At 37.2% G+C, this 27,423-nt stretch overlaps 1 protein-coding gene across 2 annotated transcripts in view; it reads left to right on the forward strand.

Moving 5' to 3' along the window:
* The window catches only part of GRB14 (growth factor receptor bound protein 14), a 116,268-nt gene extending 90,755 nt beyond the window's left edge, over positions 1-25,513 (forward strand). For both annotated transcript variants that reach the window (XM_047085629.1, XM_047085630.1), the window contains 10 exons: positions 1,271-1,345; positions 4,224-4,361; positions 9,544-9,654; positions 9,846-9,941; positions 16,450-16,530; positions 21,220-21,336; positions 21,428-21,500; positions 21,661-21,748; positions 23,938-24,031; positions 25,367-25,513. In XM_047085629.1, the coding sequence (XP_046941585.1) occupies positions 1,271-1,345; positions 4,224-4,361; positions 9,544-9,654; positions 9,846-9,941; positions 16,450-16,530; positions 21,220-21,336; positions 21,428-21,500; positions 21,661-21,748; positions 23,938-24,031; positions 25,367-25,513 (1,020 nt within the window). The remainder of the gene's footprint in view (positions 1-1,270; positions 1,346-4,223; positions 4,362-9,543; positions 9,655-9,845; positions 9,942-16,449; positions 16,531-21,219; positions 21,337-21,427; positions 21,501-21,660; positions 21,749-23,937; positions 24,032-25,366) is intronic.
* Positions 25,514-27,423: the final 1,910 nt, after the last annotated feature.

The raw sequence follows: 27,423 nt of genomic DNA on the forward strand, positions 1-27,423 counted from the left end.
TATTTTAAATTGTTTTTGTCTCTGCAGCTATAGCGTATTTTTACACTAAGTTTTGGATAATTGAATTGAATTGAAATGATCCTTTATGAAAAATATATGATACATACTATAATAGAATATTTTCAAACCCTGAAAGACCTCTTATGTTCTCTTTTATTTGAACCTATTAATAAAAACATAATGGAGTGATCTTTGACAAAGAAAATAAAAGAGTACTAATAAAAATTAAATAGAATTAGAATTTGAAGGGAAACTGTTTTCTTGTGAATCTTTGTTAAAAGCAAGAATTTAAAAGTATCGTTAAAGGCATATGGTTTAGTGCTTGTTTTGGGTTATATATCATTATGGTTGTTGTTATTATTATTATTATTTAAACAGGTCTGTACACTCATTTTGTAGACCTAGAGCAGTGGTTCTCAACTGGGGGTGTTTTGACAATGTCTGGAGACATTGTTGCCTGTCACTACTGGGGTGGAGGGACAGGAGGGCTGTTAGCGGGTAGAGGCCAGGAATGCCGTAACTAATATTGAACACAGTATTAGACCAAATGTTAATAGAACTGTTGTAAAGGCCTGTCCTTCCAGGAAGTATAGAGGTCTATATTTTCCCAAACTTGTCTGATTATAAAAATTACCTGGGGGTGGAGAGAGTGCTTATTGAAAGCATAGGACCCAAGACCTACCCAGACCTACTGAATCAGACACCCCAGGAATGAAGCCTGGGAATTCCAGTTTTAAACAACTGTCCTAGGTGAATTTTATGATTAAACAAGGTTGGACAAAGAGTAGGTTGAAAGGACTGGACTTTTAGCCTCTGGCCCTATTGTAAGTCCTGGCTCCTCTACATGTGGCTGTGACCTGGGTTATACCGTCTACTTCTATGAGCCTTGAGTTTGTGAAATGGAGTTGAGAATCCTCTAGCACCTGCCAGCCAGAATGGCTGTAGGACTCAGGGAAGAGATAGGGGAGCAAGCACGCTGCCATCGTGAAAGCAGTGTTTGGTAACTTGACGTATGTGGATCTCTGCATCTGCATTATCTGAGGGTGTTTGCTAATCTTTGGGCCCTACCCACACCTTCCCCTTAAGATACATGAAAGTAGAGTCCAGGCACTGGCATTAAAAAAGAAACAAAACAAAACAAAACAAAACACTTCAGGTGAATTTTCAACACAGTGACTTAGAGAACTTTTGCTCTAGCTTACTATATTGGTCATACTGAATCTTTTCTAGCATGGCTTTTGAGATAATGTAACCTCTATCTTTTTGTCAGTATTTTTTTCCAGAGCATATGGTGTCTTTTGCAACTGAAACCAATGGTGAAATATCCCCCACACAGATTTTGCAGGTAAAATATATTCCCATTGAAGTATGTTAAGTAACAGCATGATAAAGGGGAACTTTAAGGTCCATATTTATACATGCCCAGATTTTGTAATGGTATACCTTGACTGATTAATTTTTGCTGGAGGTGAAACTAAAAAGAAAAGAAAGAATAGGAAAGGAAAGAACAAAACCTGAATAAAGAATTCCCTAAATCAGGAAAGCCTCCTAACCCCATTGTTCTTCCCAGTTTTGGCCAATTGTGAAAGGAATGTGTATCATGAAAGGAAACTTGCAGAGTAATTTGCTCTATGATGTGTTTAAAGATTATGTTAGTCTTTTTGAAAAATCAAAATCCTCAGTACAGTGTAGGCATTTTACTGACAGATATTTAGTATTAACTTTTATAGTAAGTGCTCTCAATCCATTTGTGGTAAAATATTCAGCAATTAAGTGAAAGGAGAAAAACAGATATAGAATATATATATATATACATATATATATATATATATATATATATATGTATGTATATACATATCATATGCTGACGTGTCATAACCATGTTGGATACCTGAGCAGGATTCTGAAATGTTTTAGCTGAATTAAGAATGCTAGTTATTTAATTAAGAGTCTCCTTAGTTTTGTATCTGTTGGGCTCGTTTCTGCCAAACTGGAAGTGGCTTTACAAGATCATTTTTAAAAGATATTTTCATTACAATAAAAGAATGATTTCAGTTATTTTATTTTTCATAGATTAGTAGATTTCACATCACAAGCTCTGCCATTGTTAACAGGTTAATGTTGAGCAATGTTTTTATAATGGTTACTGTTTGATCTAAGCCTTCAGGCATCCTCAGACCCACTCAATATTTTCTGACCATTAAAGAAGACAACTTTTAATATTTCCATAATAGATACTACTTTAAGTATATTGGTATTTAAATATACTGGTAACTGTAATGGGTGGTACAGATCTGTTTTCTATGGGCTTTTAATAGGCTATATTTCATTTTCACTCTTCACAATATTTTAGAAATGTGATTAGTCTCAAGAGATTTTCCTGAAAGCTTCTTATATGCTACTGGGTTTCACAGACACCCCATCAGGATATTAGGATGAGTGGCAGCGGCCCAGCAGCTATGCCTGAGGACCACCCCCCCCCCAACCCCCGCCGCTCTCAGGCCCTCTCAGTGCTTCACTACTGGCTTAGGATACAGGGTGGCGGGCTGGAGTTTTTATTCCACCTCCTTTCCCCAATTCTCCTATAATATAGTTATATTACTTTAATGTGAAATTATAAAAACAAGAAAAATCATAGCTTTGGAATCAGATAGTCCTGCATATGCCTCTGACCTTTTCTCTCCACAGAGGCAATGTTTCCACTTTTAAAACGTTTCTTCTTTTTCTAGTATGACCTCTGTGACTCCCTTTTTAAAATTTAATTGGTTTGGTTTAATAACTTGGAAAGCACTCAAACTAAAAAACCTACTTGCCTGTTTTGCATGTCAATTAATTAATAACTGTGGCTCATTAAATTAAAAAATTTAATAATTTACTTAAAAACATACATATCTATTCTCAGCATTTCCCAGAGTAGCCTTTTAAAATATGTCACATCATTTTAGCTAGTAATTTCTCTTTCAGTTTTTCCATTTTGCATTTGTTTATTCATAGGGATTTCTGTTTTCTTCTTTTAATGAGATGCTAATGCATTTCCACTGTCTTATTAAGGATGCAGAGCACAGCCACTCATACAGAGCTCTTCCTTTTCATTCTTGCTTTCCCAACCAGCACATGCCTACTGTCTCAGTTCATTATTACTGTGTAACAAACTGTTCCAAACCTTAATGGCTTAAGTGCCCACTCACATTTTGCCAACAATTTTGCGGGTCAGGAATATGGAAAGCGTTTAGCTGGGTGGGTCATCTCTGAGGCACATGGGCTCTCTGGAGGTTTGAGGATCCCCTTCTAAGATAGCTGTTCACTGTGTGTCCCTGGTACTTCTTGGCCTGCCTGCCTCTCTCTCTCTCTCTCTCTCTCTCTCTCTCTCTCTCTCTCCTCTCTCTCTTTCTCTGTCCACATGGGTTCTCATCCTCAAGAGCTTTCCTAGTTGTATTGGGTCTCACACAGCAGAGCCATCTCGGGGTAGTCACATTTCTTATGTGACAGCTAGCTTCCAAGAGTTAACTAGTGAAGGACTAGTTAAGGACCAGAACTGGAACTAGCTGACTATCACTTCTGCTGTATTCCATTGGTCAAAGCAGTCAGAAGCTGTGCCCAGATTCAAGGAGGTAGAGAAACAGACTCCAGCTCTTCATGTGTCAGTGGCAAGATCACTTTGCAGAAGAGCATGTGGGCTGGGAGATGGTGCTGCAGCTCTCTTTGGAAAACACCTGCCGTAGCCATCCACAATCGAGAACCTTGGTGGACAAAGAAAAGACTGTTTGCTTTATCTCATCAGGGAGGTGAACTCAGCCCAACTTTCTTAACAACTGAATAACTGAAGTCAAGATTGGAGTCTTTATTTTGACTATGATGAAGCTGATATGTTCTCAGGGAGGAGCATAGAAAAGCATAGAAACGTATCAGGACTTAACTCTTAGACAAAATCTAGCTTTTCAAGATGGACACTTAAATAACTTACCAGTTTGGTGTTTGGCTAAGTACTGGCCACTTAGAATGTATATTTTGTGCACGTATTTTTATTTGGAACTTGCCTTGGGTTGTCAAAAGACTGATTTATTTTCCGTTGTATTTATATTGCCATTTCTGTAATGGCTTGTATAAGTGGCATTGACCCTGTTAGATTTTACATGGTTATATTTGAAATCTTAACAAGATTACTATAAGGCTACACTATCATTGATTCAAAAATACTATGAGAATGTCTAACTTTCTTCCAGATGTTTCTGAGTTCAAGCACATATCCTGAAATCCATGGCTTCTTACATGCAAAAGAACAGGGAAAGAAGTCCTGGAAAAAGATTTACTTCCTTCTAAGAAGATCTGGTTTATATTTTTCTACGAAAGGGACATCAAAGGTAATTGAAATGTCAATGATATGTTATGAATTGTAAGTTAAAGTGGGTTTTACTTTTTTTACTGCTTATATCAAGAGTTGGTAATTATAGATTCCAAATATTTGCTACAATTTATCTATCCTTTAAAAATGTTTATTTATTTATTTACTTACTTACTGAGAGAGACTCCCAACATGAGCAGGGGAGGGGGCAGAGAGAGACTGGGAGGGAATCCCGAGCAGGCTCCGTGCTGTCAGCGTGGAGCCTGACGTAGGTCTTGATCTCACGAACTGTGAGATGATTACTGGAGCTGAGATCAAGAGTCAGAGACTTCACGGACCCAGCCACCCTGGTACCCCTGCCATAATCCATTTAAGAACTGACTATTCAGCTTTGTTTCACACTAGTTTCAACATAGGCCCCGTGATGGAAATCTAGATGCTCTTATTTCAGTACCACATACTGTGCTCATTTCTTCTCTACTCCAAATTCACCCCCTTTTTCCTTATCCTTGGTTGCAGATTTTGAGGTCCAATGTAGTGCACATCTTTTCTTTTCACCACAGGTTATGCTGCTGACCTTGCCCACTTCTGAACTTCTGTTGTTGATGCAGTTAGTAACACCCAGCTGACTCTGTAATTGCTCTTGAATTCCTTTGTCTGTGTTGGTTTTGTCTCCTTAGCTAGATTGTCGATTCCTAAAGGAAGGTACATTACCATCAGGGTGGATATATGTGTTCCTTTGTGTGCGTGTGTGTGTATACCTGTGCAGTCACATAGACCTACTTGTGTGCTCCTACAGGCACCATCACTCATACATGTAATTTCACAGTGCTCACCGCTGCATTGTCTGTATTTCTGTGTAGTCTAGTCAGTGTTGACTATGCCTTGTTTTATGAGTGCTGACATTTTATGCGATGCATTGATTATCTTTCATGTAAAACTACTTTTGAGAGTTTTCATGGGCGACTATTTTAATTCTGTTCTCATGCATCTGTTGTTGTCAAACAACATTGTTGATTCTTTGTTGGTAATCTGTCATTTTTTTTCTGGCTGTTTTTCAAATATTGTGATAATCATTGGTGTTCAGTAACTTCCCCGACCATATTTCTAGGTGCATTCGCATGTATTCTGATGTATCTTACTTGATTCTCACCATATGCATTCAGTCTGCAAATTTCTATTTTCCTTTTATCCTGGAAATGTTCATTTATTATTTATTTCTCTCTCTCATTATGTGATTCTTTAAATTTCTGTAGGATTTTCTGTCTTGGCTACTTGTGGCTGCAGGCACACGTTTGCTTGTGGAGGCCTCACTCTCTCCTCACGTGGCCTTCTCTTCTTTCTCCATGTCTTATAAGGACACTTGTCACTGCATTTAGGGCCCACCCAGATAATCTGAGGTTGTCTCATCTTGAGATCCTTAACTTAATTACATCTGTAAAGACCCTTTTTCTAAATCAGGTTATATTCCCAGTTTCTTGGGATGGGGGCACAGGCATATCTTTTGTGGGGGAGGGGGATGACTCTCATTCAACTCACTATAGGAAGCCAGTGAAAATTTTTGAGCAGGAGAGTGAGATAATCAAGTTGTAAGATTACTACGGCCATAGGGAGCTTAATCAGAGAGAGGGAGAGAGAGAGAAAAAAAGAATGAAGGGGAGGGGGCTAAGGAAGCAGAGAGTGGAGGGGGACACAGGGAAAGAGAGATTATCTAGAGGCACACACAGATGCTAATTAGATAGTCACTCAGCAATGCAGAGTGGAGCTGATGGGATCTAACCTAGGCCTATGATGAGCTGGGGTGGGGGTAGGGGGGTGTGGGTGGCGAAAGGGATGGATACAAGATTCAATGGCAAGTGGCTAGATCTTGTTGACCTTGTTGATGTGAAAGGAGAGGGAGCATTTTAAACATTCTTAAAAAAGGAAATAAAGAAACACTCAAGGATTTAATAAACAGGAATAGGAGGTTTGCTATCACATTATCTTAGAAGTAAGATCATGATCTGAGCTCTAGATATATTGTGTTGAGGGTGAAGCATTCAAATGGAAATGCCCAGAATACAGTTAATGGGGAGACCAGATATACCAGTGGTGGTCCTAACAGGAGATACGGAGACACAAGGAGTAATACTTGATTCTTTCATACTTTCGCGAGCTTTCCCTCAGATATGGTTTTCCTTTGTTGCTGTTTGCAAGAGTACATGCATATGAGTGTGTATTTCGTTGAAGTTTAAGTGATGGAATGGGGCTCAACTAACTTAGTAATAGTTAGTAATACATTCTCTTACAAACGTATTTTATTTTTAAGTGTATGTCATTCGACTCCTAGCATCCTGTCATACATACGCATTAAACTAATTTTTCTTGAACATTTTAACTAATTTTCAAATTTTTCTATCATAAATAATGTCAGGATAAATAATTACCTGTTTCTGTAATTAAGGTTTAGGATTTTCTTTGGTCTAAATTTTAGTGGGGTTGCTTTTTTATCCTTTGTTTGTAAGTGTGAAGTTATATATGAAGATGTTTTTTAAACAAATACATGCTTGGTTATCTTTTTTTTTTTTTAACTTTATTCATTTAATTTGAGAGAGGCAGAAAGCATGAATGGGGGGGCGGGGGCAGAGGGAGAGAGAGAATCCCAAGCAGGCTCCACACTGTTAGCACAGAGCCTGACACAGGGCTCGAAACCATGAACTGTGAGACCATGATCTGAGCCAGGGTCGAACACCGACTGAGCCACCTAGGTGCCCCTATTTTTTTATTTATTTATTTTTTTACTTTTAACATCAGAGAAAAGTGGCTTCTAAATCCAGTAATCATGTTGATCATACTTTTTCCAGTGAACCTTCACTGGAAGATATGATAATGTTTCTTTAATTTCTAAATTCTCACTTCTTCAACAGGTTTCTCATTAAAATCAACTGCCCATTATATTTTTACTTTAGCCTTCCCCTCCTTTCCCTGCCCAACCGTTATATAAAAGACAGCTCTGATTCCTTCTACTGGACCCATGCCTTTTTTCTTGTGATGGTCTTTCCCTTGGCCAGGCAAAATCACAAGCATCAAACATCTGTTCTCAGTCCATATTGTAGCTCTTTTCAACATAGTGTCTGACTTTGCTGTATATCAGTACATAATATTCTTCTCTCTGGCCTGTGTCTAATGAGCTCATGTTCCATACATGAAAATGATTTTAAATTTCCCCTCAAAAAAAGAAATTCAAGGTATTAGGTAACCTCAAGGATTATGACCTTAATATAAATTATGCAGGTTATCTAATGTCTAACGACATTTCTACCTGGCAAAGATACAATTTCCTATCCTTTTTCTGTGAGAAGGTCTTGATTTATTGTAATTTCTGAAGATCTGGGCTGCGTGGGAGTTAGTTCAGCACCGCTACAAGCCTCGGAGATGTACCTGTGACTTTTATTTAGGGAAACCTCTAAGTATGCCCCTCTTCACCTCTCCCCTTGTATACACATGCACGTGTGGCCTTTGCTAACCAGGCCAACCCAGGCTTGTGGTCTCAATTTGTAAACCTTGATATGTCTGCAGTAATGGAGCAAAAATCTGTCAAGAAATGAAACCCATCATGCCTCTGTAGCCTTCGAGGGTTTCTCAAGCTGCCCTTTTCTTACATCCAGATGACTCAGCTACGTTGACTTCTACAGCACCAGTGGATGGGGGATGGTTTTATCTTTTCTTCGTAGAAATCAGACATTTTTACTAGCATTTGTTTCTATCAAAAAATAGTTTTAAAAGCCATGACAGTAAGAGTATCTCTCTCCTTCCTCTCCCCTTGTTCCAAGGGCGCGAGGCTGGGTCTCTTTCAACAGTTTTCTTTTCTGCCTTATTCTCCCATGGAGTTGGGAACTGTAGTCATTCATTAGATCAAAATGCCTAACGGTGACACACAGAGGAACAGTGGCATACACAGACACTCTCGCTCTACCAATCATCAGGGATGCAACAGCCTGCTGGTAAATGACTAGAAGTATTTTGGATTTGGATCTGAATGGGTTGCTCAAATTGCTGAATGTTCTGGGTTTTCTGTCTTCTCTGTTTTGCTTTGTTTTGAGCATTGCCTCTCAAATTTCAGTGCATGTGAATAACCTGAGGCCTTGTTAAAATGCAGATTGTGATTCAGTAGGTCTGTGGTGGGGCCACACATTTTACATTTTTAATAAGCTCCCGGGTGATGCTGATGCTGCTCGTCTGGGACCACACTACTAGTAGCAAGATTTTAAAGAACAAATGCATTTTGGTCAGCTTAGATTATGCATTCAACCCCAGAATTAAGCACTTCTTCAAGTTATTAACCTGTCACAGAATAATATGACCCAGTGATTTCCCATGACCAGCTTTAAATCTCATGGATTTCCCAGAGAAGAAATAGCTGTTCATGATTCCTTCCACTTTGCCTTGAACATCAGACACATTCCACTGCCAGGTAATTTCCCTGAACTCATCTGTACAGGCTTCCTTCTTTTCATAAAAGTAGTCAGGCCACCTATTTCATTGTTTACTGTGATGTGCTGGGCAGTACGCAAACAGGAGGGGTGATGGTTTCTAAACAAAGCAAGAATCATTGTCTCTTTCTCTTCCTTCTCTGACTGCCGTGGAAGCTCAAACCAAGCTTCTTGCCTTTGTTCAACTACCATTATTTGAAACCTGGACAAGGAAAACATTTCCAAAAGCCATCCTTTGCTGCCTCTTTCCCTGAGATTCCTGAAATGGTAGTTAAAGAGAAAACTTTATTATTATTTTTTTAATATATGAAATTTATTGTCAAATTGGTTTCCATACAACATCCAGTGCTCATCCCAAAAGATGCCCTCTTCAGTACCCATCACCTACTCTCCTCTCCCTCCCACCCCCATCAGCCCTCAGCTTGCTCTCAGTTTTTAAGAGTCTCTTATGCTTTGGCTCTAAAGAGAAAACTTTAAATAGGAAGGTAAATGTTTTGCTGTATACTGGAAGTTAAACTTACAAACAAGTGGCCACTTCTCAAATAATATTGTATCAAGCTTCTGGTTCTTTTATGGATATAGTAACTTAATTTTTCTTCCCTTTTGTTTCTGTGACATTACTTGGAATATTTTTTGCCAAGGTATAAATTATGCAACATGATAGAAACACAAAGAGAGTGTGCCAAAATATGTGTTCACTTCAACACTCACGTATATATTTTTTTAAAGGAACCACGGCATTTGCAGTTTTTCAGCGAATTTGGCAATAGTGATATTTATGTGTCACTGGCCGGCAAAAAAAAACACGGAGCACCGACTAACTATGGATTCTGCTTTAAGGTACAGGCTTAATATTTTGATAGATGAATAAAGCAAGCCTCAGCCTTTTAGGTAAGCTTGAGTTTCTTTTAATTTGTTTTAAAAAGAGACAGCTTTCTCTTATATATAGGAGAATTTTAGTGGCTTTTATTTCAACAGGTGTTACCTTCAAGATATGCATTAACGATAAACAATGTGCTGTGGCCTTCTAGCCTAACAAAGCGGGAGGGCCCCGAGACCTGAAAATGCTCTGTGCAGAAGAAGAGCAGAGTAGGACGTGCTGGGTGACCGCGATTAGATTGCTTAAGGTAATCTCGTCGCAGGCGTGAATTCCTATTAAATGCTGGGAGTGCCATGAAAGTGTGAAAACATCTGTATTTCAAAATGTGAAGACTCACTATGAGTCCATGTACCCAAATGTATGTATTTTATTTTTTTTATGTAAAAGATAAACATTTGCAGAGTAGAGTGGAATCGCCTAATGCATTTATCTTTTGTGTGTGGAGTAAGTATTCCATTTTTACAAATGCTCTGAATTTTATTTTTTAAAGAGTATTACATAGATAGCTAGTGTAACCGATTAAAACTTCTATACATGACTCAGTATGCATTTTCAACATATTGCCAACAATCCAATGTGACATATATTTTAAAATGTGCCCACTGAAGTATGTTTAGTGTGATGGTTTTACATTTAATTTAAGTGTTGTATAAATTGTTTTATAGTTTACTTCAAATTATTATGCAAATTTTACTGTAGGTATACTATGAAAACATCCACTTTGTGCTAAGTAGAAATTGTAACCTAAATAAGCATAGTTTGTTAGTGAGCATTTTGAAAGGAGTAAGAATGTTCTAAAGGTTATGTGGGGAAGAGAGACATAGAGTGATTTCTTCTAGAATGTATAGAAAACATATTTAATTTCAAAACTTGTATGGTAGTAAATTTAACACAACTTCATAATTATAAAAATTATCAACCATTTCCTTTTGAAGAAGGGCAAAATAATCAGAATCAGAATTATTAGCTGTCTTACAAGTTTTGGAAAACAGTTTTATTTTTTATTCTTTTTTATTTATTTTTTTTTTAATTTTTTTTTTCAACGGTTTTTATTTATTTTTGGGACAGAGAGAGACAGAGCATGAATGGGGGAGGGGCAGAGAGAGAGGGAGACACAGAATCGGAAACAGGCTCCAGGCTCCGAGCCATCAGCCCAGAGCCTGACACGGGGCTCGAACTCACGGACCGCGAGATCGTGACCTGGCTGAAGTTGGACGCTTAACCGACTGCGCCACCCAGGCGCCCCTTTTTATTCTTTTTTAAATTTTATCTTTTATCTTTTTAAATAAAATTGTATATGTTTTTTATTCTTTTATGTAATTGAGGTGAAATTCACATAACATAAAAGTAACTGAATTAACTATTTTAATTAACTATGCTAACATTATGAACATATTACTAACTGTGTACACATCAACAACATGAACAATACAATGGCATCTCGTTCATTCAGAATGTTGTGCAACCACCACCTCTGTCTAGCTCCAAAAATTTTTTATCACCTCAAAAGGAAACTCCATAACCATAAAGCAGTGACTCCCAGCCCCTGGCAACCATCCATGCCTGTGTCTGTCTCTATAGGATTTACCTATTTGGACATTTCATATAAATGGAATCATATAATATCTGATCTTTTGTGTCTGACTTCTTTTATTTAGCATATTGTTTTGTAGTTCATCCACCTTCTAGCATGTCCATAATTGATTCCCTTTTTATGGCTGAATAATATTCCAGTGTGTGTGTGTGTGTGTGTGTGTGTGTGTGTGTGTGTGTGTTACAGATGTATAGATATATGTTAAGACAGTTTATTCATTTATACATTAATGGATACTTGGGTGTTTGCATCTTTTGATTATCGTGTATAGTACTCTTATGAACATGTGTATTTATGTATTTGTTTGGATACCTGTTTTCAGTTTTGAGGGTATATACCGGGAAGTGGAATTGCTGGTTATATGGTAATTCTGTTTAACCTTTTGAAGAATTGCCAAAATGTTTTCCAAAGTGACTAACGTTTACCACCTGCGCTATATGAAAATTCCAATTTCTTCATATCCTCATTAACACTTGTTATTTTCCTTTAAAAAAAATAATTATCCTAGTGGATGTGAAGTGGTATTGGAAGAAACATCATTTAAATGGCTTAAAGGAAGCTTTTGGATTAACTATGAAATTTGCTTCCTTTTGCTGTTATGGCAGATAGCTGCTGTAGTTACTTTATTACAAGAGACTTGTTTTTCAATAGTCAACCGTTAAATGACTATCATGATTTTGGTTTCAACAAAGCTTAGGAGTCTTGATTCTTTGAAACCCTCATGGTAAGTAATTGCTTCTATGTTCTCATTGTCATAAAATGTAAAAAAGAAAAGAACTTTAAAGAGTGTTGCAAACCAGACAAAGAAGTAGTAATTAGTAAACTTGGGATATGCATTGGAATCATCTGAGAAGCACTCTCAAGTCCTATGGGCCCAGCCCCGTCCTTGGGGATCCCAATTTAGTGAGTGAATTCCAGATGTATGCCTGATTAAGAACCAGTAACCTCATCCAGTCTTCTCCTTTTATAGATGAAGAGGCTGGCATTCTTTGGAATCCTTTAACTCATCACAGTCCCAGTAGAGAAAGTACCTTGAGGTCTCTGGTTTTCTCTTTCCTTCCCTTAGAACTCTGGAAATCAGGGTAGGCTGGTAGAGGAGATGCTTTCCAACCTTGTTAGTCAAGGCTTCCTCCCTTCTAATTTGATCTCAAGGTCAAACACCCAAGTCAGGAGCAGATGGTAAGCCCACTTCCTTTTTTTTTTTTTTTTTTACCCACTTCCTTAAAGCAGTCTTTCTAACATGCAACTGATTTTACTAGGATACACCTTTTTTTTTTTTTTTGCATAAGTAGAATTCTGCCAGTAAAATTATGATATGCTTTCATATCACTTATGATTTTTATTTTCATTTAGTTATTTTGTATTTATTTAGACTCATAGATGCAGATTTTCATCCTTTATCAATTTTGTGTACACATACACATCTATCTATCTATCTACCTGAAATAAATTGTGTGAGCTATCTATAAAACTTCAAATTCTAAGTCTGGTTTTCCTGAGTCATTTTTTCTCAGAGCATGGACACCCATATTTCATACAAACTCTCTAGCTCTGTGCCCTCAGGAGCTTCAGGGAGGAGTAACTTCTCAGATAGGTGCTCTGCCATGGTCCCTGGGGTTGTCTTTCTAGCCAGTGGCATCCCCCTTGCAAGGTTTGATGCAAATGATTTTTTGATCTCACCAAACATTTCAGGCAATGGCAAGTCACTTGGTCCACAGTGAATATAAGATGCCATAGTTAAGTTAAGGCAAATTTATGAATGTTAAAATTTGAAAAGAAATGTGTGTCTAAGAATTGATAAAATATATTAAAAGCTTTTTTTGATCCTTCCATATACAGAGTGCTTAGCTTCTGGAAGATTGCCTCCTTTTCACTTTTTCTTCTCATTTGATTTCTTTTTAAACCATCTTTCAAGGCACAAATGTCCACTTTAAAGATGCTCCATTGTATTAGTTTCTATGGGTGCTATAACAAATGACCACTTTAGTGGCTTAAAACAACACACATTTATTATCCTACACCGCTGTCATTCAGGAAGCCTGAAATGGGTCTAATTGTCCTAAACACAAGGTATCTGAGAGCCTACATTCTCTTCCAGAGACTGAGAGAGAATCCATTTCTCGTGCTCTTTCCCGACTTTAGAGGCCGCCAAGATTCCTTGGCTCATGGTCCCTTTCTCTACCATTAAAACCAGCAATATTGAGCCAAGACTTTTTCATGCTATGACTCAGTTCTCTTTTGTGCCTCCCCTTCCACTTATAAGGGCCCTTATGATTATATTGGATCCACCTGGATAATCCAAGATACTCACCTAATTTCAGCATCAGCTGATTGGCACCCTTAATTTTATCTGCAGCATTAATTCTTTCTTGCCAGGTAACCTGACCTAATCACAGGCTCCAGGAATTACAATGTGGACATCTATCGGGGCCATTATTCTGCCTACTATATATGTATCCCGTGTGTGTGTGTGTGTGTGTGTGTGTGTGTGTGTGTGTGTGTGTGTTCAATTGTGGTAAAGCTTTTCCAGATGAGGCAGAGAGGGAGGCAGGCATCACTGAGAACCTTTATCCTGGAGGCAATGATAAACCACCTAACAGTTTCAAATGGGAAGTGATATGATCTGTTTTACAGATCTGTTAAACAGATCTGTTTTAACATATCCAGATACAGGAAGGCAGGGCTTGCCAGAACACATATTTGAAATGCTCTAACAGGGGAGTCAGTTGGTTTCCCCTGGCAGCTTGTCGTCAGTGGGTACCTGTTTTATCCCCCTGGCTGGTGCACCTGGACTCACTTGGTGTTAAAGGTGTCTTTTGATTTTTCTCCTTTGGTTGTCTGTTGTATTTCCAGATTATCATTGGACTTCGTTGGAAACGCAGGGAGACATGAGTCTGTGTGCTGATCGGACTGAAAGGGCCCCTGATTTTCCTTACATGCTACTTACTAGATACTGCCTCCTCCAAGAATTTGGCCTCCTAATTTTATTTTCCTTTCTTTTTTTTCATATACACATGTAAACTGTTAATGTGTTGTCAGAGGAAGATCCTCCTATTCTCTTTGGATAAGTTCCAGTTAAATATAGATACATAGAAAATCTGAGAATTGCTCATGTACAGTGTCCTAGTTACATGTTATATTCTTCCCTTCCCTTCAACTAGAACTCTGTCAGCTTCTAACATATTTTGGTCCCTTATCTGCCCCTTTGTAGGACAGGGACATGTTAAGGTGACTCATGCCCTATCCCTCGGCCAGAGTTAAATGCCTACTAAAGACCAATAGCACAGAAGCAACTATCTAACACTACAGGTACCAGGGATAATACATCTTTGAAGGAAACAGTCTTATTAGTAGATAGCTGGCTTTTACCAAGCTTTTACCAAGCAGCATGTGTGTACCTTGTGAAAATATTGGTTAGAAGTTATTGTATATTCTCCAAAATGAAGTTGACTAGGAATTAGGCTCCTCTGTCTTCTTTTTACAGTTATGGTAGGTTTAGAGTTGATTTAAAGTAAATTTCATTAGGTTCCATTAATGTCAATCAAACTGTAAATTAAAAAATAATTTTTGTAAGTTGGGAAATAATTGGATAAAGAAATAATCATAGAGAATTTTAAATGAATGTGGGTTTGTATTCATGTTAAAAGCAAAATCTTGGAAACAGAGACTCTCCAAGCCGCCCTCTGATTTCTGCCTAATTACCAAATATATCCAGTTTGCTGGAATTGCTGTTACGGAAATAGTCTTTAGTAGAGAAACAGTTCTGTTGGAATGTTTAAATGGAATTCATCCTAAGGGTGAGATTGGATTCCATGGTGTCTCCTCAATCTTTTATATAGGACCTATTTTCAAGTTCATCGCAAATCTGTGAAATGGAGAGAATTGTCGAGGGTAGCCAGAGAAAAGAAAAGAAAAGGCCTCTCTGTGCCATTGTAGTTTTGCTTTGTTTTGTTTTGTTTTGTTTTGTTTTGTTTTGTTTTGTTTTGTTTTAAAGAAAGTGGCGTAAATCTTAGGGGAGTACCTTCTAGCTTCAGATGGTGAACCCTCCAAGATGAATTTGGTTCTAGCAGTTGGCATACTTTTTTTTTTTCTTAACTAGGCTTTACACTCAGTGCAGAGCCCAACATGGGCTTGAACTCAGAACCCCGAGGTCAAGAGTCAGCTGCTTGACTTACTGAGCCATCCAGGCACCCCATGGGAGTTAGAATTCTTTTTTTTTAAGTTTATTTATTTTTGATAGAGAGCGTGCAAGCGAGGGAGGGGCAGAGAGAGAGGGAGGCAGAGAATCCCAAGCAGGCTCCACACTGTCAGCTCAGAGCCCAGTGCGGGGCTTGCACCCACGAACCCAGAGATCATGACCCAGGCTAAAATCAAGAGTTGTGTGCTTAACCAACTGAGCCACCCAGGAGTCATGGCAGCTAGCATTCTTAATGTTTCTTAAACTAGTATTCTACTTACAGCCCAGACCCACTTTCTAATCTAATCGTGTAGCCTGGCAGCCGAGTCTTACAGTGCTACCTCCTGAAAATAAAGATGCTGTGGTTCTGCCACTTACATTGTATTTTGTGACCGTTTGTGTGAGATCAGCCTGATTCCCCACCATTTTGATTTCCCTGAATTTAGAGCCAGAAATGAAACAATGTGATAAGAGTTTTGTTACTAGAGGATGCTACAGTGTCAAGAATCTTTAACACAGAGCCAAGTTTATGGATTTGCCAGAGAGATGATATAATTTGTCAATCAGTCATTGAAGAGTTATGGTGAATTTTACCCTGTTTTGCTTACGATGCCTGTAAGGTTTTCAGAGTCCTTGTTTCATAAAGTGGCATCCTTCCCAAGTGAGCTTTCTTATCATTAGGTGATATACTCCTCCAATGCTTTTGGCACTAGGGTGCTAAGAATAATGAGTAAGAATGTCCGTTTCAGATTTTTATACTGCTGAACTAGACTTTAAGTGTGGGTTCAAGTAAAAAACACTTGTCTTTTTAATGTATCATTGTAGGGCACTAGAAGCTTACCTTTCAAAGTTATTGCTTTACTATTTGTTGTAAGGAAAGCTTATAATTTTTATTTTTTATATTGATGATTTATAATTAAAGTATTGAATTTTGCCCATGTAGTAAAAGTGATGGGAATGCATTTTTATTTATTTGTTCTGCAGTATGGCATGCAGCTGTACCAGAATTACATGCATCCATATCAAGGTAGAAGTGGCTGCAGTTCTCAGAGTATATCACCCATGGTAAGGACCATATTTATTAATCTATATATTTTATATTTACATTCTGTTCACTTGCAATTATATTGCATTATAGATGTACATTGCACTACACTTACACCGTAAGTCCTTTTGGTTAAGTAAAGTAACGACACCATCTAACATAATGTTATATTGAATTATTTATTTTTGGATTTCACATGATTGCAGCCTATGCGATCAAATCCCAGCAGTCCAGTATCACAAAGTATTCAATTAAAATAGATAATGTTATATGTTAAAGAAAATTGAAAGAGTTATGTGAGTCATTCTGTGTCATTACAACATTGGAGGATTACATTTTGATATGATTTATAGAATATTTTCCTTGAGACTGTAGATGTTTCTTTAATTATTGATTTTCATTGTGGGTTTATTTATTTATTTTAATATTAATTCTGGAATTGTCACAGCCTAGTATAAGGCTGCCAGTAGTTTGGAATTTTAAATGCTAAAGTACACACAGGTGAGCTCTTTTGCCATTCTTGCTTTCTAACAACAAAATTTTTAAGGTCTACGTCCTTGAAAAGCAAACTGCTCTTCAGGAAACCCAAAAACTGCTAACCAAAATGTAGGTCTTGCATTACATAAAGTCTAACACTACTTCTCAGATTTATGCTAAATGCAACTTGAATATTTACTTGCAGATACACACAGACACATCTTTTCCCTTCTTTAGAACCGAATTTTAATTTACTGTGCCTTAACACACGAAATTTATTTCTGAACTTAAAAGTTTACGTTCTACTATTTTTGCTCTTGCTTCTTAATATTGAGTATATTAGGAATTCGGGTGTATGTGCCTGTGTTACAAATCAGCTAACATACTGCATTTCCACATAGGTTAAAAATCTGCTCCTCATAACTGTGAGATCAAGGAAGGCACATTTCCCCACATGTAATGTAGCAGATGAAATGCTCAATTCTAGGAATGAGGCATGAAATAATGTTGATTACTAAGTCTGATAGACTAATATGGAAAAAAACTCCTATCTGTGGTTACGTTGCTTTTCGTTATGGAAGAGTAACTTTTCATCTTCGTATCAGATCACTTTTAAGCCCTAAAATAAGAAACCAAAGACTGTAATGAATTTTTATAACAGCAGTTGCTTTAGGTGAGTATTTTTATAGTTTGTCAGCTTAGCTTCATCTTTCAATCCACATACATAGAAAGAATAATGGATTTTATGATCTTACTCCTTTTCTAAGTCCTTCTAAATTTCTTTTAGTATCTAAAGTTTTTAGGATGAGCACATTAATAGCAGCCATGCATTTGGAGGCAGTTGCTTAGTGTCTGTTAATCATAGGGAAAAATTATCATAAACAAAGCATTTTCCAGTCTCATCGTGGTCATTAGCATCATAAGCATGGTATTACTCTTGCCTCTGTCCATTGAAAGTGGACCTGTTGCTGATCCATATTTACACGACAGCTTGGTTAGTATAACTTTGCTTCTTCAACACAGTGTGTAGGAAAAGACACTTCTTGAGTGAATCTGGCTGGAGACAGGGATTTTGTAGGAGGCCTGTGTAGCGAGGACCTATCTGTCCTGTATGGCAGTTATCAAGATCAGAGAGAATAGCACTTGAGAATTATACCTCCGTTCTTCTTAACTTACATAAAGGAAACTGAGATGTTTGGGGAGGTATTTGTGTTTACTTTGATGTCTATACAGAATCCCACCTTTCTAGGTTATCATGGAAGAATCAGTGACCTCTATAATGACTGTCAGTGCCCCTCACCTGCCTCTGTTGGTTTTCATCCAGGCACTATCTTCAGTGAGCAACACAGAAAACCGAGTATACTTGAATTATATTGTTAAAGGAACACTATTCTTAACTTCTCCAGGGATACGTTTTGAGAAGGGAAGTAAGAAAAAAATTTCTCCTACCATAATGAACATCATAGCTGTATATAGCACATAATAGCCACCCCTATCAGCCTTTGAAATGAGCATCATCAGCAGATATTTCAGGCAGCCAAATATATTTGGTTCTTTTCAGCACAAAGATTCATTTAAAGGAGGATCTGTTAGTATGGCCCTGATTGGAGAGATGAGATGGGGAAAACTGGTCTACTCAAGTCCTTATTAGTCCTTACTCTTGACCCTGAGCTAGACATTGAAAAGTGATGAGTTTCTTCCCTCTATCTTCCACCCTGTGGTACATAAATGACCCTGGAAAGAGCCTATCTGTCACTGCATTTACATTGAGCTGCCTTTGTGACCTTGTTTGAGTCACTCGTGTCCTGCAGTATAAAATAAGGGGGGCAATTGCATAATTTCAGGAATTGGTTGCATCTCTGATGCCCTATGAGTCTGTATGAAGCAGAGGAGAGAATGGTATCAGGGAATTCTGTGCTCTCTTGCTAAGGACTCTGCTGCAGGTTTATCAACATCTTCCAAATGGGGTGACAGAGAGTGTGGCTACTAGTTGCCACCTACGTAAACTCCCTGAAAAACATTTTCTGTCTCAGGCTGACTAGGAGTGACTGGATCCGATCTCAAAGTGTGGCCTGCATAATCCAGGGTGTACCCAGGCCTCTTCTTTCTTGCAAAAAGAGGTATGTCATTAAAATCATGGACCCTTTTTCAGGGCTTTCCCTGTTTATTGCACCAGAAGAAAGAGCTAGAAAAAAGGGACAAATATTTGAGAAATACACTGATTCTGAATGTTATCAACATTGCTTTCTTACGTGAAAGAAATTGAGCTGAAAATGACCTTTTGAGTTCAAGTCAGAATCTGCTTCACTTCTATTTCTTTGTCCACCAAAGGTAAACTATTAATTTTTCATCCACCACCTGCTATTCAGTAGAACACATTTGCTATATTCCTGTGTTTTCCCTAGTGTAGTCATTGTAGCAAATGAAAATATTTATTTGTATTGTAGACTCCCTACTAATGTCAAGTAATTATGGAACATGGGATCTTGTTTTACATTTCATCCTATTGTATTGTAGGAAAAAAAAAAAAACACAAGAACAGGAACAACTGGTTATGTTTATTTTTCTTTCCTAACAGTATTTTTATGTTATCAGGACCTTGTGATTACAGAGCCCATCTTGGCACATGAAGTAGAGATATTGTAAGGATGAAGCTATCATTATGATTGAGATTAGTTACTCTGTGGTTTGGGCAGGTGGAGGCTTTTCATTAATGTCAGCAAAGCAGAAGTGTATCCGACTGGTCTACAGCCCGGCACAGAAGATCACGGGGTGAGAAGGGCAAAGTAAGGTGTGACAGCAGATAGAGATTACAGAGACGGCATCTGTCTGGAAAGAGCAGCTGTCAGTTACAAAGGCTCCTGGAACAAATGAAAGATTGCATGCCGGATCTCTAGAAATAAAGATGAACCATAATAAGATTGTGGACCACTACAGCAGGGTTGGAAGAGGAAATAGCAAATGCTAATGAAGTGAGATGTATGATGCGGTGATAAGTGAGCCCCCCATTGTTTTGTGTGGACCAGGTTTTCTTGCAAGCATACATTTGACTACTGTCTTTTAGATGAAGCTAGGAAGGGCCGGATGCATGTGCGGAGTTAGAAAAAGGCCTTACGCCACGAGTCTCCAGAGGCACACCGGCTCTTCCTTTACTATTAGAACTCCATTTTTTGTCTCGCTCCTCTGTTAACGAGGGGGAGTCAGTGTTAAACATTGTCCATGCTGTTCTTGAATGTTTTTTCCCCTTTGGGAGAGTTTGAATTCTTAGCAAACTGACGGAGACTCTTGATCATTGTCTCGTGTTAGGACGACCGACTTGGGATGGCACACTTGTTTAAAACCTGGTTGCAGAGTAGAGCCCTCACCAAACAAAGAGTAAAACTAAAGTCCAGGTTTGGGATAGTTTATTTTCACCTTCAGAGAATATGAAAACAAAAAGCAATGGCCAGAGGAAGACTTCATTGTTCATTTAAATTATGTTTGTTTGGAGATGTCTTCCTTGTACGTCAGTTCTTCTTTAGTCAGACTGATTTTTGCAGGTCTCATTTTTCCGTGTTCATCCTCACGAGATGGAAAATGTTCATATATTAAATCATAAACATTTTAATATGGAATTACTGGAGTCATTATTCCACTAAATTTTATTTTCTAAGTAAGATGAACCTCGATGTGATACACTTTTAAGATACGTATTGTATTTTGTTCCATTATAAAATGAGTACTATTTCTTTCTCAGATACCTTTGTCCACTGTGAATCTTATAAAACAGCTGCTTCATCAGCAGATAGGGTTGACATTTAAATGATAATGACGAATCTCCAATCATAACAGAGATTAGTTCTGAAGTGGTGGGTCTTTTAGCCACAGGAAGAGTTACTCCTTTCTAAATTGGTGTTCTCAAGAAAATATCCAGAAACAGGGTTTTACCAGAGAATTTGCCAGAGAATGGGAAGAGAGAAGGTTCTTTTAAGAGAAAGTCATGCTAACTTTGAAAGCTTTTAATCTCTTTACTCAACATTTAATTCAGTGATCTTAACAAATAACTATGTAATTTATTTAACCAAAATACTTCACAGCACCATTTTATATTAAATATGTACTTTTAACTTTTTAATTTCTTGCCAGCCACCTTTGGATTCACATTCTAGAGTGGAAACATATTGCCAGCAAAGCACTGAAAGATAACTTTCAAAGATAACTTAATGTTAAAAAAAAATGTGTTTTTTTCCCAGAGAAGTATATCAGAGAATTCTCTAGTAGCAATGGACTTCTCAGGCCAGAAAAGCAGAGTTATAGAAAATCCCACGGAAGCCCTTTCAGTCGCTGTTGAAGAAGGACTCGCTTGGAGGGTACAAATTACTTCACATTCTTAAAAAGTATTTATGATTCGAGTTTGTCTTACCCGAAAAGTTGAAATCTGTTTTCCCTTTCCTTGTGCAGAAAAAAGGATGCTTACGCCTGGCCACTCATGGTAGCCCTACTGCCTCTTCCCAGAGCTCTGCCACAAACATGGGTATGTCTGTGCCTGTTCACTGGGACTGAATGAATGGCTGGGTGGACGTGCACATGGGTGAGGGGACTGAGTGGCTGTGGTGGAAAGTGTATGTAATTAAATTGTGAGGATTTCAAACACAGCTCTGTATCCCCCCCCCCCACCCATTGTATTTCTTCAGCCATCCACCGGTCGCAGCCGTGGTTTCACCACAAAATTTCTAGAGATGAAGCACAGCGATTGATTATTCAGCAAGGACTTGTGGATGGGTAGGTTTGATTTAGAATGGTAGTGACTGTGATCCCTCTTATAATCGGTAATTACTTAGTTAATACACATAATTTTGACTTCAGCATATCATAAAACAGAAGTGATTCTGTTCTGTAGGCGTGGTTACCGTTGTATCTGAGCAGTTATCTATACAAAACCTATTATGTCATGCGTGCTTATATCTGTGCATCAACAAACAGATAAGTGAATAGGATGCTCTGCCAGTTAACTAATGATCACTAATATTACCCATTTTGTGCCAACAGCAGTATCTCAGTTAAAACTGAACTTGTTCTTAGGGGTCAACGTTTTGATTTGAACATGTAATAGGATTCCAAAGTATGATTTGTGTCATGACATTATCTTACATGTTATATATGTTTTTAAGTTTGACGCAGAGTATATGAACTCTTTTGTGTATATTTTGACTGCTTGTTTTATTTTTTTTCTCTCCATGTACATTCCTATTTTCTCCAAGTTCTAACAGCTTAAAGTAGTGTAAACCTATGAGAAGAGGGTTTCTCTTAAGTGTTTCTCATGTCATTTTTGGGTGGGGTACCATGGAAGATACAGGAGAAATGTAAATTGTATTATGAAATATTTACACTCTGAAGCATTTTCTTTTTCTCCGATCGCTGAGTATTTCAAATACTTCCTGTAATGCTGGCAAAATTCTCTTTTCAAATGCAGTACAAATCAAGGGGGTTGTATTGAGGTTTGGACTAGAAATGAAACCAGCATCAATTTAAACAAGTGCTTGATGGGGCCTTTTATCTTCAAGGGTTGGCTTAAGATGATGACAAGATTTCAAGGTGATTTAATACTGACATTTGGATAAAAATGCATCTTCACATGGAAGATTATTAATAGCAAGTCAGCATTTCACTAGACTCTAAATAAGAGAAGATTTTAATATACTTCTCTATGTGGAGCACAGTCGTTTTAGATATAAATTTGAGCAATCAGCAGAATTACAATCCGATGAGACCAAGAAAAGAAATAATTCACAAAGAATCATTAAACTGTTTTGAAGGATTATAATTTCCCTACTTTCGGAGCCTAGTTCTTTATAAATTTTATGAAATAAATGCATAAAGAATGATACTATCTTTATTTTATTTTATTTTTTAAATTTTTAATGAAACATGGGGGGTGGGGTACATCCTTTGGAAAGATGTGATGATGCCAGGCAGTCCACTAGATGGTAGCGGTGATCTGCTCGGGAATGGAGAAAGAATCACAGCTTGATTTACCAGTGAAACTCCCTTTTGTCCCATCTCCCAGTGATGTAATGTCGGAATCTCACACAGTACAAATGGAATGGATAATCTCATCAGACATCTGTGATGGCTCAAATTTGGCTGCCTCTTTGCCCAGGCACAGGGAGATTAGTATTGGAGTCACCAGTGGGGATTGTTTGCACAATCTGTTTGCCAACAATTAACGCAAAGCTGGTTTTGCACAGTATCACCAGTAAATAAGAATCCACGCCTAGCAGCATTTGCTCTTAGGCCATTAGGCCATGCCTTGTTTTTTCTAGCTCGACATTATAGAGGCTTTTCTGCTGCATTCTTGATGATTGAAGTATACATTGTTTGGGTGTTTCTTTTACTCAAAACATTTTGCTCAACATTTAATAAATGATTTCAGGATTGATTTTCTAGAATATATGCATTTCTCACTTTCTGTTGTGTATGTAACAGTAGGAACCAGAATCAAAAGAAAAAGGGGGATCCATGTTGGAGAGGGGTTCAAAATGATTTCCTTCTAAATAATTTTCTCTTTTCAGGGACTAACATAACCCAGAAGTTAAAGTAATAATATGCTAATGCCCCATTCTCTACACAAAGGTGTTGTGTGAATACCCAGTTCCTCCAATGGAAAAAGAACGTAGTACTAACTTTTGATGCCAACGTAGCATTATATTGCTTATTGTGAGCAAGCAATCTGACAAATGCCCTGTGTATTTATCCTATTAGAATTACATTAGCACTGATGACAGTTTTATAGTACAAGATTATGTTATACAAGATTGTTTACCATGTTGGATAATCCCATCATTGAATACACAGTAAAGGAAAACTCTGGCTACATTTATAAATATATTTTCTAGGTTTGTTGCATGCTCTGTTTTTATGAAATACATGAGTAAAGTAGAAACATATTGAAATTCCTTCTCTCTCCTTAGAGTTTTCTTGGTACGGGATAGTCAGAGTAACCCCAAAACTTTCGTACTGTCAATGAGTCATGGACAGAAAATAAAGCATTTTCAAATTATACCAGTAAGTAATTTGTGATTTCACATTTGTATATTAGAGATGACCTTAATGCATAAGCTTTTGGAAACTTTGGTTTTCTTTGGATCTTTTATTAAATATAACCAGGGAGCTTGTGCTTTGACTAGACTTAAGTTTGGCAGAAATGGTTTTATGAGCCTGAATTAATATAAGAAATACAGGAATTGTAAAAATTAAATTTCCCTTTTTCCATGAAATATGATTTACCAATATTGCATGGACCCCATGCCACCTATTGTTAAAAGGCCACTAGAGATTCTTTCTGAATTGTACCAGTGGTTCTTTAAAAACCATTATTTTTAAACCCTTTCTGCTTTCTTATCTCAAACATGGCTTTTTTTTGTTATTGTTGTTGTTTTGTTTTTGTAGTTTTGCTTTTAATCATTATGGATAGGTACACAGGTGCTGCAGAACTGGAGAACATTTAAACTATTCTGAGCACATTTAAAATTTTTCTGTAATTCTGCTTCTGAGTAGCACACTTCACTTTGGGATTTTTGTTGCTTCTGTTGATGCCGTGTGTGTGTGTGTGTGTGTGTGTGTGTGTGTGTGTGCTCGCGTGCATGTGTATATGCATGCGATCTATATGTTGGAAACAGGTAGTGTGGAGTAGAGATTCAGTCTACTTTCAGGAACGTTTTACCTAAGATTGCTAAGTTGCTAGTATTTCCTTTTGAATGGCCTCTTTTTGGAATTATCCAAATTCCATATGAAGTATCTTCCCAACTTCACTGTCCTTGGGTGAGTATGAATTGTTTAATGTCACAAGACCTCTTTAATTTAATGTTTAACGTCACTGCCAGAGGAGGAGGACGAGGAGGAGGAGGAGGAAGAGAAGAAGCAGCTGTCATTCCATTCACATAATGTTTGATTGCTTCAGAATCAATTTACTGGTAGAAATTATATGAATATTTGCTTCTAGATAATAGATGAAGCTGTTAGGTAGACAACACTCAGGTATGGAAATTAATTTCTGTCGATGAGAGCATTAAAATCTTGTGTTTACTTTTGCACCGAATAGTGCAGACTTCTCACTGTTGATTCACAATAGTCGTACTATTCTAACTATAGAACGTTAGGAGAACTTGAGGTGTAGAAAGCAGAGCAGCCACGCTCTGGATCCTAGGATCAGATGACATTTCTTTTAAATACAAGTGAAGTTACAAACAGAAAGTCAGCGCATCATAACATTCTTTTCATTAACCTTTAGTTTCATCCACTTTTCCATTTTAGTATAAAAAGACACAGTGTGCAATAGAATATGATTGCCCTTGAGGGTATTTTGCCCATCTTACCAGTCTGCTGTTTTCCCTCCTGTAGGTGGAAGACGATGGTGAATTGTTCCACACTCTGGATGATGGCCACACGAGATTTACAGACCTAATCCAGCTGGTGGAGTTCTATCAACTCAATAAGGGCGTTCTTCCTTGCAAGTTGAAACATTATTGTGCTAGGATTGCTCTTTAGCCAAACCAGAAGTGACTTGTTAAACTGTTGAAGAAAAAGGACTCACGACACAAAAAAATAAAAATAAAAGAGAAAGAAAGAAAGAAAGAAAGAAAGAAAGAAAGAAAGAAAGAAAGAAAGAAAAAGAAAGAAAAGGCAAGGAAAGACCATAAATAAGGGAGAAAACATTGCCATGGTGAAAAGAATCTATTTCACCTACAAGTTACAAAAAATAGCTGTGCATTGCAGATAAGCAAAGATTTGAATTGACATTACATTTATCATCTAAAATTCATTAGTTAAAATTAAACCTCAGAAAAAATGATTTGGTGTGTTCTTGTGTGATTTTATATAACTATAGTATTTTCGTCAAATATGCATATTTTAAACATCTTTCTGTCCTCATTTATTAGAGTAGCATTTGAATTCTTAAACACAAAGTATGAAAAAACTGAGAGGGTTCAGAATGAATTATTTGCAGACTGAATTTCAATTACACTACTTTTTTTTGTAACTTCAGAAGAATGATAAAATCTTGAGCTATCAATTGAAAGAAACTACCCACAACTTGTTGATAAAACTAAAAAGTATTTTGAATTATATATTTTCTGAGTTTATTGTAACCTTAAAATCAAATCATATTTTCAAGTATCGGCTTAAAATTATTTTGAAGTATGTTGGTTTTTCAGGATGACTTTTATTAGGTTTTTAAATCATTAACTATCCTATAATACTTAACACTGGTATTGTACCTATTAGTGGCACATTATTGATTGTGTTTTATTTCATTCACTTAAATACTAACTGGAGCTATCTTTTTAAAGAAAATGATCAGGATATGGAAAGGATTTATATAATTAGCACATGCTTTTGTGGCCTGTCATCAAATCTGGTGAGATCAAAGATTCAAAATCTATAAAGATCCTAATAGGCAAATTCGTCCTATTCTCTGTCTACTCTCTTTTCAGTTGGCAACATCATTATGGAAACCAAAGACTTTGGAAACTTGAAACACTTACCTCCCTTATCGCCTCTCTGAGGCCATCTGGGAAGTTTTTGTTGGGATTCTGTGATTCTTTTCTTCCCACTTTTTGTGGATGGCTATTCATTGTTCATGAAAAGAAAAGAAAAGAAAAACACCAAGTTAAAATCATTCAAAATGTGCCATCTCCTCTGATCCTATAACAACACTGTAAGAAAGTTAGGATGATTGTTTTAAAACATTTCAAAAATGCATACTTTGGTTTTAAATATAGGCTATATATTTTTGGCAACAAAGCATCTGAAGACATTTATGAAATGGTAATAAGCCAATTATTACTGAAAAAAATGCTGGAATATAGAAAATACTCAGTTTACTTTCAGCCCAGGCAAACCTAATTCTTAAAGCACTGAAACTTAGAACATGAATCTGATGTTATAAAATAGCCATCTGGTGGTGTCCACGGGGCTTAGAAGACACACAGGATCTCTACGTGGAAGAGTGAGAGGTCAACACCCTGGCCCTTTCAACCTTTCAGAAGAGTCCTGTGTATTTCTGACTTATTTCCAATTTATAAAAATAGTTTGTGTTTTGAATTGAAATGCATTTTCTCATTTTGCACCCAGTTAAAATTTACAGTCTCAGAGAATGTCCTATTTTAAAGACTAGACTCTCAGAAATTGACCAATCTATGCTTGTCTTTGTTATTTGTGTCTCTGACTTCATTCATAATCTAAATTTATTGTGGAGCCCAGATGTTGTATGTAATTGCTTACTTTGATCTTAAAGCATGAGTCCAGAAAAATTACTGAGGAAAGGTAGACATTATCTTTCGTGATTCCTTCTGATAAATAGGGTTTTAAATGTGTATGTTTGTGTGTACATGTGTGTAAATCTAATACGAAATTAAATCCAAAAATATCAGACACATTCAGAGTTAGTACAGTAT

Source organism: Lynx rufus, unplaced genomic scaffold (assembly GCF_022079265.1).
Source record: "Lynx rufus isolate CCGP_SWC_20201006 ecotype Redwood Valley unplaced genomic scaffold, mLynRuf1.p SCAF_2, whole genome shotgun sequence".
Lineage (NCBI taxonomy): Eukaryota > Metazoa > Chordata > Mammalia > Carnivora > Felidae > Lynx > Lynx rufus.